Source organism: Semicossyphus pulcher, unplaced genomic scaffold (assembly GCF_022749685.1).
Source record: "Semicossyphus pulcher isolate SPU_LCO1_2020_fin unplaced genomic scaffold, fSemPul1.0.p SCAF_10, whole genome shotgun sequence".
In the NCBI taxonomy this organism is placed as follows: domain Eukaryota; kingdom Metazoa; phylum Chordata; class Actinopteri; order Labriformes; family Labridae; genus Semicossyphus; species Semicossyphus pulcher.
The window spans coordinates 5280805-5296568 of record NW_027211604.1 but is presented as its reverse complement, the minus strand read 5'-3'; the positions used below and the strand labels follow the sequence as shown (position 1 = coordinate 5296568).

Sequence of the window (15764 nt, the reverse complement as noted above, 5' to 3'; positions counted from 1 at the left end):
TTCAATATAAACTCTACTTTATTCTATAAATATACATTAACAATAACACATATTTAAACTCTACTTTATGAGTTACAGATGTATAATGACACAGCTTGAAGGAAAGTCAAACTCTGCCACAGCTTCTTGACCTGCGGACATGAGATGAACCAACCATCAAACACAGGTTCTGCATCCTTTTCACCCGTTCAATATTAAAACAGTGGAATCAACCTTTAATCATTTGTTAACACCGTTTCAAGAAATAATTAAAACTATGATTCACATCTAAAAAATCTTTATAGACACAGTTTTTAACTGTCTTAACATTCTGTCACTGAGGGACATCATCATTAAACTGTGCTACAAAAATACTCAGGTGCTGTGTATGATGGGCACGTCATGTGACATTCAGTCAGTCAAATATTCACCTGTATGTGGAAACAGATGTGATCACAGCATCAGTTATCTGCGGATCCACAGCCACACGTTCAGCACACACGCCGACATCAGAAGCGAAAACAAAACCACCTCAGTGTTTCTCCGATCAGAGCTGTGGCGCTCGAGAGCTGCCAGCCGACGACTCATCTTCAGCACCTGACAGACAGAGAGGGAGAGACAGGCAGAGAGAGAGAGAGACACATTAACACCATTAACTGAGAGATCTTCAGGAGCTGTACTAGTCTCCCTAACGTGACAGCACCTGTATGATCACATCCACAGAGGATGACAGAGGCATCAAACTTTCTGCCATAAGCATTAAAGACACAGCTCTGAACAGAGAACCTAGAAACCAGCAACACTACCCCCACCCTCCCCGGGAGCACCACAAGTACCCCCACCCTCCCAAAAACACACTTCCTCCCTCTGTGCTCGTGTGCTGCAGCTCTCTCTGCTGCATTCTGCATCACAGTGTTTTTGTTTTATATGATGTTTTTAAAGTCTTATTAAGGTAAATGAGTGTTGACGTTAATCTGTCTTTTCCTTTTCATCTGTATGTGGTTCTGTCACAGACAGAACCGCAGACAGTAAGAAACACAGGCAGACAGGTGGGCAGTTATACAGACAGGTAGAACCAGAGACAAGTACACAGTTAGACTAAATAAAGTGACAGTGAACAGAGCAGGAGAGTGAGAAAGAGAGACGGACTGTCTACCTGTCTCCTGAGGATAATGAACTCGACTGCGGCTCCTCCATCTTCCTCGGTGCTCCAGCTCTCCATCATCCTGAACACAAATGACACCAAAGTTTCTCAACATTTATACAAACTCTGCTATCATCTCCAAAGAGTACTTAACATTGAACAAGACTGGACATTAAATAACACAAACCATCCTCACTCTAAAAATCAATGATTCATGAAATTGAAGACCCTCAGTCAACACTAGTTTTTGCTGCATTACTTTTCTAAGAGCTGCAGGAAACACATCATGTGAGACTGTAAACTTTACAAACTGAGCCTGAAAATTATCTATCAGAGTTCATCGTTCCAGCCTGGAAACTTTACAAACTGAGCCTGAACATGATCCTTCAGAGTTTATCATGTCAGGCTGTAAAGTTTGCAAACTGAGTCTGAAAATGATCTGTCAGAGCTCATCACATAAGGCTGTAAAGTTTACAAACTGAGTCTCTAAATGATCCTGAAGAGTTCATCATGTCAAGCTGTAAACTTTACAAACTGTGTCTGAAAATGATCCTTTAGAGTTCATCATGTAAGCTGTAAACTTTACAAACTGAGTCTGAAAATGATCCTTCAGAGTTCATCATGTCAGGCTGTAAAGTTTACAAACTGAGTCTGAAAATGATCTGTCAGAGCTCATCACATAAGGCTGTAAAGTTTACAAACTGAGTCTGAAAATGATCTGTCAGAGCTCATCACATAAGGCTGTAAAGTTTACAAACTGAGTCTCTAAATGATCCTCAAGAGTTCATCATGTCAAGCTGTAAACTTTACAAACTGAGTCTGAAAATGATCATTCAGAGTTCATCATGTCAAGCTGTAAACTTTACAAACTGATCCTGAAAATGATCCTTCAGAGTTCATCATGTCAAGCTGTAAACTTTACAAACTGAGTCTGAAAATTATCCTTCAGAGTTCATCATGTCAAGCTATAAACTTTACAAACTGAGTCTGAAAATGATCCTTCAGAGTTCATCATGTCAGGCTGTAAAGTTTACAAACTGAGTCTGAAAATGATCTGTCAGAGCTCATCACATAAGGCTGTAAAGTTTACAAACTGAGTCTGAAAATGATCTGTCAGAGCTCATCACATAAGGCTGTAAAGTTTACAAACTGAGTCTCTAAATGATCCTCAAGAGTTCATCATGTCAAGCTGTAAACTTTACAAACTGAGTCTGAAAATGATCATTCAGAGTTCATCATGTCAAGCTGTAAACTTTACAAACTGATCCTGAAAATGATCCTTCAGAGTTCATCATGTCAATCTGTAAACTTTACAAACTGAGTCTGAAAATTATCCTTCAGAGTTCATCATGTCAAGCTGTAAACTTTACAAACTGAGTCTGAAAATGATCCTTCAGAGTTCATCATGTCAGGCTGTAAAGTTTACAAACTGAGTCTGAAAATGATCTGTCAGAGCTCATCACATAAGGCTGTAAAGTTTACAAACTGAGTCTGAAAATGATCTGTCAGAGCTCATCACATAAGGCTGTAAAGTTTACAAACTGAGTCTCTAAATGATCCTCAAGAGTTCATCATGTCAAGCTGTAAACTTTACAAACTGAGTCTGAAAATGATCATTCAGAGTTCATCATGTCAAGCTGTAAACTTTACAAACTGATCCTGAAAATGATCCTTCAGAGTTCATCATGTCAATCTGTAAACTTTACAAACTGAGTCTGAAAATTATCCTTCAGAGTTCATCATGTCAAGCTGTAAACTTTACAAACTGAGTCTGAAAATGATCCTTCAGAGTTCATCATGTCAGGCTGTAAAGTTTACAAACTGAGTCTGAAAATTATCTGTCAGAGCTCATCACATAAGGCTGTAAAGTTTACAAACTGAGTCTCTAAATTATATTTAAGAGTCCATTATGTCAGACTGTAAACTTTACAAACTGAGCCTGAAAATGATCCTTCGTGAGTTCATCATTGATGTTTTTACTACCTGTCTGAAACACACAGACATGCGGACTAAAACCTTTTAAATCTATGAATCTCTGAAACCAGATTCAGGTTACATTTCAGTGTCTCTCCAAAGCTCATCTGCATCAGAGCTAACGCTAACTGTAGCTCACAAGCTGACTAAAATCTTTAATCCTGTCAATTCGGTTTAATGTCTAAAAACTCTCTTACAGTCTTAAAGGTTAAACATGAGACTCGTGGGCAAATAGGAGTCTGATGTGGAGCTTAAGTTAAAAAAGAGGATCGAAAACTGGAAGCTCTGGATCAAACAGACAAATCTGATTGTACTGAATACAGGATGAGTACAGCTCACAGTTACAGAGAACACAATCAACCACACTGAAACTGAAGGTAGAGGAGTAGAAAAGTGTAGAAAATAGAGATGTTTCGGTCCTGAACGATTCGTTCAAAAGGAACAAATCTTTTCAGTGAACGGAATGATCCGTTCACTTCCATACATTAAATTCGTTCCTTTCGTTCACTCTGCTCCGCTCACCGCTTCCCAATCCCTCCCTTCTTCCTTTTAGAAAACCAGACTGATTGACCGGTGAATGCAATGGGAGCCGTCATTGTTCATGAACGAGTGAGAGTGATGAAGGAGTGAGTGAGTTATGGGTAAACCGGAAATGTCACTGAACGACCTGGTGAACGATTGTAATGAACGAATCCTGCAGCTGTTTTTTCGGTAAGTGAAGTGCTGATCTCTACTGCGCAGACTCTGGCTCCATATGACGTCACCATCGCAAGATGGCAGCGCCGATCACTGGGGCTATTTTGGCATTACTTTCGTAAATTGGAGCAGATGGAGACGCGTCATGTAACAATGTAATATAATGGACTGACTGTTTTCTTTGACAGTAAGGTCAACACTTCTGTCAAGAGTGAAATAAGATAACATTAAATGCCTCACAGTATGGGCAGTACAACCCAACTTTTTGTGTATTTTTGACACATACACACAGTTCATCTTTATTCACCTTCTCTTGCTGAGCTCCATCTGTGGTGCAGCAGGAACCTCGGCCATAATTCTTGCTGATGGCGGCTTCTCTTGGTTGCTAAATCTTTCCTCCAATAAGACAAAGAGAAACTGCAGTCTGCATTACAACTACCTTACAGCTTGGACAGTGCACAGATTTTAGTGGAGAGGGGTGGTGTTGAACCGAGAGCAAAGCAGGCAAAGAAGCTATGAACAGCGGGTAGCAGTGAGTAAAGCTGCACAAGTGCTGAAGTATGTTAATAAAAAAAAGAATTCAGCCCTTCAAAACATCTACTGACACAATGAACAACACGGGGCACGTTACAGGCACAATAGGTGCACCAAGTTTTCAGTAGCTGGTTAGTTCATTAACGGCAGAAAAAGTAGACAAGTTAATGGAAGTAAGTGTGCTGCAGGATAAAAGCTTCAAACGCAGGACTTGATTACTGCATTAAATAGGAAACGTGACACAGAAAGAGTCATAAAAGAAAACACGGACATTCTTTTACGTAGGAACCACAGTTTAACTTCTAAGTTTGAACGTGAGTGTAGACCAACGTCAGTGTTTGAATGTGTAGTGTAGACCTACGTCAGTGTTTGACTGCCTAGTGTAGACCTACTTCAGTGTTTGACTGTGTTGTGTAGACCTACTTCAGTGTTTGACTGTGTAGTGTAGACCTACTGCAGTGTTTGACTGCCTAGTGTAGACCTACTTCAGTGTTTGACAGTGTAGTGTAGACCTACGTCAGTGTTTGACCGTGTAGTGTAGACCTACTGCAGTGTTTGACTGTGTAGTGTAGACCTACTTCAGTGTTTGACTGTGTTGTGTAGACCTACTTCAGTGTTTGAATGTGTTGTGTAGACCTACGTCAATGTTTGACTGCCTAGTGTAGACCTACGTCAGTGTTTGACTGTGTAGTGTAGACCTACTGCAGTGTTTGACTGTGTAGTGTAGACCTACTTCAGTGTTTGACTGTGTTGTGTAGACCTACTTCAGTGTTTGAATGTGTAGTGTAGACCTACGTCAATGTTTGACTGTGTAGTGTAGACCTACTTGAGTGTTTGAATGTGTAGTGTAGACCTACGTCAATGTTTGACTGTGTAGTGTAGACCTACGTCAGTGTTTGACTGTGTTGTGTAGACCTACTTCAGTGTTTGACTGTGTAGTGTAGACCTACGTCAATGTTTGACTGTGTAGTGTAGACCTACTTCAGTGTTTGAATGTGTTGTGTAGACCTGCTGCAGTGTTTGAATGTGTAGTGTAGACCTACTGCAGTGTTTGACTGTGTAGTGTAGACCTACTTCAGTGTTTGACTATGTAGTGTAGACCTACTTCAGTGTTTGAATGTGTAGTGTAGACCTACGTCAATGTTTGACAGTGTAGTGTAGACCTACGTCAGTGTTTGACTGTGTAGTGTAGACCTACGTCAGTGTTTGACTGTGTAGTGTAGACCTACTTGAGTGTTTGACTGTGTAGTGTAGACCTACTTCAGTGTTTGACTGTGTAGTGTAGACCTACTTCGGTGTTTGAATGTGTAGTGTAGACCTACTTCAGTGTTTGAATGTTAGTGTAGACCTACTTCAGTGTTTGAAAGTGTAGACCTACTTCAGTGTTTGAATGTTAGTGTAGACCTACATCAGTGTTTGAATGTGTAATGTAGACCTACTTCAGTGTTTGCATGTGAAGTGTAGACCTACTTCAGTGTTTGAATGTGTTGTGTAGACCTACTTCAGTGTTTGAATGTGTAATGTAGACCTACTTCAGTGTTTGCATGTGTAGTGTAGACCTGCTTCAGTGTTTGAATGTGTAGTGTAGACCTACTTCAGTGTTTAAATGCAACTTTGCACGCTGAGCTGTCCTGGGTGAAATCAGAAATATGCAACAAGATTGATGAGAGGATCGCTGAAAGAAACTGTTACGGCAACAGATGGAAATGGTTCCAATGTAAGATTCCACTCTTTGGCATTTGTTAAGAAATGTGAATATTAGATTTGGGAGTTTTGGAAATAAGGGGAACACAATAGTGCCCATGTTTAATTAACCAGATATACTAATAAGAAATGCTCAATTGATATAAGTACACGCACACGCAGGGCGTGCACGCCACAGACTCATACAAACACACGCAGCGCACATACACACTTAAAATGGCGAGGCGGCACTGAGGGACAAAGCCTAACCCTTACAGCCTTACAGGGGAATATACGTTTTATTTTCCAGTAACACCGTCAGATACTCACTAGTGTTAGTTTGCCCTTTGTTCTCATTTTGATAAAATGGCTGGACTGCTTATACAGGTAATGGGCTTTGTTTACATTCTTGTTTTGCACTATGTTTCCCAGAAAGTGTTTATTACTTAAGTCTGCTGTTGGAGGGAATGTCAGGAAGGCCTGTGGTTGGCTCTTAAAAAGCGAAGGCTGTGAAACCAAATTGTAGCAGGTTTCATATATTTGTTACTATTTGCAGTCTGTTGAACATCAGGATAGTTCTGTTCTATTTGCCTTTTCTGCAATATATGTCTGAACTGTAATTCTGGCTTTGTTTTCTGTTCTGGTTTTAGCTCTCATGGTAGAGCTACTGATTTAAATGCAAAAGAGTTAGAAATCAAGAACTTGTACATAGAACATTATGTGTATTTTATTGTTTTGTTAGGAGTATGTGAGGGGACGTTTCCCCCGCAGGTTTGGTTAGTTCAGGTTAGGAGGATGCTTTGTTACGTCTCCTTGATAGTGTTTGGATGGGGTTTGGCTTGGGGGGGAGGACTGCTTAACCAAGGCCTGCAGAGATTCAGTAGAGAGCGGGAGGAAGCCAAAACAAACTGCAACATTCTATCATCTCAATGCAGGATAGCACTGACAAAGGGGAAGGGGGAGAAGAAGTGTTGTTTTGTAAATGGAATGTGAACGGGGTTAATGAACCAGTAAAGAGGGGCAAGGTGCTATCTGATTTAAAGGCTGTGCATGCAGATGTGATTTTCTTACAAGAAATCCATTTGAAAAATGAAGCTCGCAATAAGCTAAGGTATAGATGGATAAGCCAAATATATCACTCCAAATTTTCAGTCTTTTCTGAAAATTTCAGATGGGTGAGTTTATTGCTTGGATCAAGTTACTGTACAGCAATCCTACTTCAAGGATACTTAGAAATAGGACGCCCAATTTAAGCTTCACAGAGGCACTAAACAGGGGTGTGTACTCAGCCCTTTACTGTTTGCTCTAGCTCTGGAGCCACTAGCAGAGGCTATTCGATGTCATCCCGATATACATGGACGGAGATATGGACATATACCTAGTATACCTCTAATAAGATATCTTTGTATGCGGATGATATTCCGCTGTATGTGTCCCAACCGTGAATAACTGTCCCAGCAATTCTAACTGTTAGTAATTTGTTCTGCACCTTTTCTGGATACAGGGTCAATTGGGGAAAGAGCGAATTGATTCCTATCAAACTCATGAGTATGACTTAAATTACTTCCCTTTAAAATAATACTGCAGAAATTCACGTATCTGGAAATTGTGGTTACTAAAAAATACAGCTCACTATTTGAAGCAAACTTTCTGAATTCATAATTTAATCAAGTAGGCCTAGAGTTGAACTTCCCTATTATTTAAGTGCTTTAAAACTACCTTCTGTAGTGCACAATAAGTGTGCTGTAATAATAATATCCTTAATTTATAGAGCACTTTCCAAAATAAAAGCTACAAAGTGCTTCATAAAGGCAGCAAAATAAAACAGGCAGGTCATCAAATCTAACGGTAATCTACACATTTTTTCACCTGCAGCACGTTTTGTGTAGTGTACACCTAATTCCGTGTTAAAATGTGTAGTGTAATGTAGTTTGCCGTTATCAAAAGAGACGATTCAGTAAAGAACTACATTTCCCATCAAACACTGCTGTAATGATGTCGGTTAAGTTACTTAATTTAAAGAGTACTGAAATATATAAAGTTTTATTGTTAAGAGTTTCTAAAGGTTAACTTCTGTACATTTTGTATGCAGTGAGCGGCTGAAGGAAACATAGCTCAGACCTGTATTTCTGGCTGACTGCCTGCAGGAGGCGCTGTGAGGCCTGCAGACCCAGCTGCTTGGCTGTCTGCAGGAAGGACTGAGGAGACAGGAGGCTGAGGGGGCTGGATGGGAGGGGCGTAGCCTTAGGGTCACTGGTGCGGGCGAAGGGAGAAGACCTCTGCGGGAGAGGACGGCTCGAACCTCGACTGCAGCCGGGAGGTGGAGAGGAGGGAGAGGAGAAACACAACAAGAGGAAGGAGATAAAGAGAGAAGGGCAGGAAAAGGAGGGGTAAAGAGGAGGAGAGGGAGAGAGAGTGAAAGAAGAAAAGAGGTGAGGGACAGGGAGACAAAAGCTTCACATTACTATTACAAAAATATAAACTTCATTTAGACCCCCCGTTCAGTATCAACATGTGGTTTTTGTGATCACAAGAGGTCAGATATAAGCACAGCTGTCTGCTCAAATGCGTCTTCAGTGACGTCTTGTGATCGGATCTCACTTTTCACCAAGACTTTAAAAACATCATATAATGTAAAAACACTGTGGTGCAGACTCACAGCGCAGAGAGGGGGAGAGCTGCTGCACACAAGCACAGAGGGAGGGAAGGAGGGAGGGAGGGAGGGGGTGAGTACGGACTGAAGTGATGATGTGATATGAAACTTTGTGCGATCATGAAGCCTGATGCTCCCCTACAGCTCTGTATTTATCAGTGAAATATATGAACTACACAGCAGACTGGAGTCTCTGTTAACAGTGACAGACACATAGTCACAGATCTACGTGATTCACACACAGATTCACGTTATGAAGCACCAGTCTCCTCCCCCGAACAGCGTTATTATAAACTATGATTAACTGCTCGAGGGTTAAAACTACCACTCCTGTCTTTCACAGCATGTGGAGACTTAGTTTATACTTTAAAGTGGTTGTGCGTGCACTGAAACACGGACAGATTGAACAATATTGAGCCAGGCACAGAGCATGAGAAACACACAGATCAGTTACACTACCTGCTCCTTCTCACTGCGCTGCATTATTACTTTGATAAACTGCATGTGGGTCACAGCTCTTACCGTCTCTCTCCCTCGTCAGTTCGGGATCGTCCCGTATTAAAACAATCTAATTCTTCCTCTCAATGAATAAATACAGACACGATCTGTCCGTGTTTACGTGCACACTCTTTTTAATAAAAGAGTTTTAAGAGACTCAGCGAGAGGCGAGTGATCTCACGTGATTGTTGCCGTGGATACAGGGAGAGTGGGCGGTGCTTAATGTGGCCCAGGACACATGCGCGTTAATATAACATAATCGATGTCTGCGCTCACGAGGCCGATTAAACAAAACATGTCTGTATACACAGGCAGCCTCATCAGTGTGGCTGCTGTGGATGTTAGTGCTCCCACTTCTACAGGCAGACGACAACGGGTGCTGTGACGCAGTGGTGCATGTTCAACAGAGAGAAAACAGTAAGACTTAAATTCCTCCCTTTCAAAGCTTAATATACAGTATTTAATTGGCCACTCTTAATAACATATACAATGTTAATGTTTACTGTCTGTAAAATTACATAGGTTACAGTGTTTTAGTGAGAGAATGCATAATGTTGGTGGGGAATTGTGACGTAGCAAGCGTTGTGAGTTTGTTGCTTCAATAACTGATTATGTAACTACATCATTGGAAACTTTCCCCCATTAAGCTGCTCCACTAAATGAAAGGACGCTTTGCTGCCTTTTCATCTTCACTTGTTAACGTTAGCGAGCTGCAGACTGGAGAAATAATTGTTTAATTCACTCAAAATGCTGCCCGCAGCTACTGGAAGCTTTTAATGTGGAATGTGTTACTTCTCCAGCCTTGGTCCTCCGAACCTCACTTCAGACACCGCTGGTTTCTTTGGGCTGATGAACTCAACCAGTTCTTCAACAGGTTTGACACTGCAGCTACACCCACTCCCACTGCTTCTCCTCCTTCTCCTCAACATGTGGGTATCGCCACCGCAGCTCCTTCTTCTCCTCCACAAGTGTGTTTCTCCACCATAGCTCCTCCTTCTCCTACACATGTGTACATCTCCACTGCTGCAGCTACTCCCCTTCTCACACCTGTGCCTCCACCCTTGTCTGTCACAGAGACAGGTGTGATGTTGGAGCTTGCGAGACTTTGCTCTGGGAAGGCAGCTGGCCCAGATGGTGTGTGTCCAAGGCTGCTTAAAGACTGTGCTGCCCAACTGTGTCAACCTCTCCACAGGATCTTCAACCTGATTCTACAGCTGGGGCGGGTGCCGGCTCTGTGGAAAACATCCTGTATTGTACCGGTACCAAAAATAAAATGTCCTACAGAACGGTTGCCCTTCACTTCTACGCCTACTGAGGCTTGAGGTCAAACACAAACTCGATCCCCTGCAGTTTGCATACCTCTACATGCTTCACCGTGCTAATTTAAACATGGATGATGTCTCTGTACTCACAGGCTGGAGGAGTGTCTGGGCAGAGTCAGAGTCTGTTTGAGCTGTGTCGGAGTGCCGGGCGGTGTCCTTCCAAAACTCTGATCGCTGTAAGACCTCCGAATGGGACTCTGTAACACAGCAGGAGAAATTATGATCGTACAACAAAGAATACATTAATTTACAGCTGTCATAAATCTGTAAGAAACAACACTTTCTCTGTAGAATTGTTTGAAGAGACGGAAAATCAAACATGTAATACACATAGGGATGGGTGCCGAAACCCGGTATTAAACTGGCCCGGGGCTGAATTATGAAATATCACAGTATTAATAAACTTCCGACATTATCGGCTATGCTTTTGGTACTGGAGAAATAAAGAAAAAATGTCCTGTTTATTATTGCTACAAAAACGTTATCTTGCACATTTAATCTCGGCAACCGTTTCTAATTTGCAATAAGACTGATGCATATTTCCAATCCAGAAGAGAGATTTCTCTCGTGGACCTGTGTGTGAGGGGCAGATGCAGCTCTCTCTCACACGCTCCAGCGCGCACACGCAAGAGATCCCACTCGTTACGATGGCGAAGAGAGAGTCGATGCTGACAATGCTCGTTGCCACAAGTGCAACAACACTTTTGCTTGTAAGGGCGGAAGCAAGAGCGATGTGTCCAAACAGCTGTCTGAAGTGCCTCATATACAGGCAGAAACATGAGCCAAGCTTCTCACTGGACGCTGTTACGCAGCAAACTTAGTACACGTGAGGAACCCGGTTAACTGATAAGCCCCGCCCACTTCTAGACAGCCAAATTAGTTTTATATTTCCATCATCACAACATTGGAGTCTGTAAAAGTGATCTGTTCTAAACATTGCTGTTTCTTTTGCTGTGAAGAATAGTTTATTTTACATTTCAGAAAATAAAGCTTAAATCTTAATTTGTTTTGTTTTTTTCTCTTAAAAAATAATAAAAAAGAATCAATAAGAAGACTGTTAAAGTACCGGATCGTTAAGCAGTATCGATAAGAGGAGCAATACCGTTAAAATCTTAACCATCCCTAAGCACACAGCAGAATGACGGCTCTGTTGAGAGTCAGGTTAAAAACACTGAACTGTTTATTTGACAACGATCAGATACTGATATAACCTTCGTAACAGTTTTATTAATTATACATTTAGCTGCTGACAGAAACCTGAAGACATTTCCTCTATTACACTATACTGTCATGTCATGTCATGTTAAGATAACATCATGCAGACTAGGGTGCTAATTTCAGTTAGCCAGTACTGGTAGGTCCCTGAAACGCATTTATCTTTAATTGTGTGTGAGTGTGTGAACTGATGGGGCAGGTGATGTGACAGAATGAAACATAACAACCTACCTGCAGCGCCTCTCTTATGAAGACCTCTCCGGATGGACTCTCCCAGCAGGGCTCCAGACTCAGGGGCCCACAGATGGTCATTTTAGACGTGCTGAACAGAGGAGTGGGGCTCATATCAGGGGCTTCTGAGGGTCAAACAGTAAAATAAAGATTAATAAAAAAGACTTCATAAGACTTAGTGCACACACTTTTAAACAAATGGTAAATGTACTTGTCTTTCAAGAGTTCCAACCACTCAAGGCGCTTTACTATACATGTCACAGTCATCTTTTCACACTCATATTTTTCGGCATGTAGATTGGGAGCATCTCACTTTAGGCAGAGGTAATAAATAAAAGGATGTCATCAGCATATATGGCAATGTGAATGGTACCCCCCAACGGCTACACCCCTCACATCCTCATGACATCTAATGGCTTCTGCCAGTGGCTCAAGAGCGACCGCAAAGAGGAGAGGGCTTAAATCAGGAGGTTTGCCCTTCTTCAAAATGAGGGAAATATTAGCTAAATTGAGAGTTGTGGGAAGGCAACCATTCACAAAAGAGCCTCTATACACATCACTAAGAGGGCCTATCCTTATAGAATCCTGGGCAGTACCCATCAGGCCCAGCTGCCTCTCCTCCTTTAAGAACCCTTATAGTTTCCAGGACCTCCTTCTCTGTAAAAGGTTTGCACAGGTCCTCCTTTTGGTCATCTGAGAGAGTTGGTCGTTTTAACTCGGAGCAGCGATACTGAGGCCGAACCCCTACGCCCTTTGGTCGTACGAGCCAGCAGCCGGTTGATTCGTAAAGCCGATGTTTTGCAAAAAATATAGAAGACTATAGAAGAAGGCCGTTGGTTTGAAACAGAACACGTAGCATCTAACTTTTCCCCAATGGACTTAGATGGAGAGCTTTTAAATTCTCCCTCTAGCTCCTTAATTTTCTGCTCCAGTTCCAACTGGTTTTTGAGGGACTTTTTATTTGGTGCTGATGTGTAGGCGATGATAGCACCGCAAAGGTAAAGAGCTCTCCCCTCAGCTGCAGCATGTGTGGGACAGAAACGTGGCGCTGTCCCTGCCCTGCAGGTGTTGATTGAGCTCGGATTTTGTGCCAGTAAAGCCTTTCAGAATTATTATTATTATTATTATTATTAAAGTTAGAAAACAATCCCAGCGTATATTTACTCCCCATTAATCTCCTAACCTGCAACATGTTCCTATAGGACTTAATGATATCCTTGAAAAGCCAGTTTTAAGGTCAATAATATGGACAATTTTCCAAACTTAAATGAGGATTTTAACAAACATGGACGCTCATACACTCTCCATACTTCCCCCTTTCCCGAATTTCCCCCCTGGCGATCAATAAAGGATTATCTCATCTTTCTCTGCACACCTGTTTAAAAACACTCTGTATCCCCTACCTGTGTATGTCAGCCTATCAGGGACCTGCATGGTTATAGCAGGTGGAAACTCCTCTGACCTCCTCATGGCCTCCTCTCCCTCCTCCCTCCTCCACTGCTGCCCCGGGCCGACGCTCAGCCGCTCCGGGACTCGCATGTGTTTGTTGATGGCCTCCAAGAGGGCCGGGTCCTCATATGGGACCTGAGACATCTACAAAGGGACAAAGTGAGAGTCTGATGCACCTGCACAGGTAACACATGCAACTGTTAACTAACATTAACACAAGTATGCTTTTCTCTTTTGGAAGTTAATATTAAGTTTGTGCTGGTTGTATAGACTGCTTAAGACACACCAAGGTGTTTGTGGGGACCAGGAAAGTGTCACGACAAAACCAAATCAGGAATACAAATGTAAAACCTGCTCCCTCATAATGGAGTTCAAGAATATGCATCTGGATCAAACTACTTCAGCAGACAGACAACGGGAACTTGACTTTGCCAGTATCATCAAATGAGATTTAGGTAGCCATGAAGAAATTAAAAAATGGTAAATGTCGAGGTAGTGGCGGGTTTACAGCTGAATTTTATAAAGAGTTTGGTGAAGAATTGGTGCCAATCTTAGAGAGAACATTCATCTGGGCACCGGGTCACAGTCAGTGCCAGTGGTGCAGCTCCATAATTACAGTTATACACAAAGAGGGCAAGGACCTCACTGACTGCGGATCTTACAGACCAATAACCTTATTGAACATGGACCAAAACTTCTTAAGCAGCATCCTAACAGACGGACTGTCGAATATGGTCCCGTACATTATAGATCAGGACCAAACAGGGTTTATCCTGAATAGGTATTGATGTGATAATGTAAGAAGAACACTGAAAATAATAGATTACTCACAGAATAAACGTTCATTCACACTTTAGACGCTGAAGCCTTTGATAGGGTGTCATGGCCCATTTACACTAGAAACCTGTATTCAATTTGGTTCCAGAGCACAGGCCGGGGACATTTCTGATTCAGGTTAAAAGGGGAAACGAGACAAGGGGAACCATTATCTCATTTCATTTTTGCGATCTGTATCGCGTCACTGGCAGCTCATATCCAGCATATCATACCAGCACTAAAGCAAATGATCAGAACCTAGTTTAGTATCAGGGTATAAATGTGAAGCGCTGGTCCTCAGAGACCCTGTCCACACTGAAGGGAAAAACTAGTGCTTATGAAAATGGGATCAGGATAGAGTTAAATATCTGGGAACTGTGATACCGAAGAACATCAAGTTACTATAACAACTAAGTTACAATCGTAAAGTCTTATTATTGTTCAGTTAGTTTAAACATTATTTAAACATTATCACATTAACTTTACAGAGTTTTTTTGACTATTGTTTAGTTCGTTTAAACATCACATTTACTTTACAGAGATTCTTATTAATGTTCAGATAGTTTAAACATTATCATTAACTTTAAAAATTCTTATTAATGTTCAGTTAGTTTAAACATTATGACATTAACTTTACAGAGATTGTTATTAATGTTCAGTTAGTTTAAACATTATGACCTTACCTTTACAGAGATTCTTATTAATGTTCAGTTAGTTTAAACATTATGACATTAACTTTACAGAGATTCTTATTAATGTTCAGTTAGTTTAAAAATTATGACATTAACCTTACAGAGATTCTTATTAATGTTCAGTTGGTTAAGCCACATGCTCACGCGGACATTAGTGACAGGTTTATATTACCTGTAATAAACCGTTACATGCAGCTTTGTTTACACTGCGCAGCAGCCGGTGTTGGCCAGTCGGCAGGATAACGTTAGTTAGTTCGCAACAGGTTGCTAACGTTTGCTAAATACAGGGCAAATTTTACAACTGACATCAAGAAGCAGCAGCCGGGTATGACACGTGACGTCAAGTACGTCATGTGTTTAAACGTAATTTTGAAGCACATATACTCTATAAATAATGACAGACCTTGATTAAAGAGTACAAAGTTGTTTCTTCTGCTGCTTCTTCTTCTTCTTTATGTTTTTTGGCGGATTGCAATACCATTTTAAGGTGCATACCGCCACCTACCGTACCGGAGTATGTAAAACGGGATTCAGATTCAGATTAACATTCTAATTTAAAAAACAAAACAAAAGTATATTCTATTAAATAACCTAGTGATTTTTAAGAAATATTTTTTCCCTCGGTGAGTTTCCCACACCCCGTCTCCACCCGTTCCCAGAATACCTTCCAAATTCCATTCATGTCCGGCCTCTCTCACCCTTTGTTGTAGGTGTACCCTTTCTTCATTATATTTTCCGCAGTGCATTAGCATGTTTTCCGCATTCTCGATTGAGCCAATGTTACATTATATGTATATATATATATATATATACATATATGTGTGTGAATTTTCTTTTCCCAATATAAATGTCCTATTCAAACCAGTGTGATCAAACCT

The 15764-nt window shown here is 41.3% G+C and overlaps 1 protein-coding gene across 1 annotated transcript; it reads right to left on the bottom strand.

The window, feature by feature from the left end:
• Positions 1–15331, bottom strand: LOC138604089 (mitochondrial fission factor-like). The gene is made up of 9 exons (XM_069675933.1): positions 15290–15331; positions 13333–13522; positions 11930–12054; positions 10574–10680; positions 8132–8317; positions 4101–4184; positions 1136–1205; positions 411–576; positions 1–131 (listed from the first exon to the last, which is right to left on the bottom strand). The coding sequence occupies exons 2-8, from the start codon at positions 13520–13522 to the stop codon at positions 445–447; spliced, it is 894 nt and encodes a 297-aa protein (XP_069532034.1). The 5' UTR covers positions 15290–15331; the 3' UTR covers positions 1–131; positions 411–444.
• Positions 15332–15764: the final 433 nt, after the last annotated feature.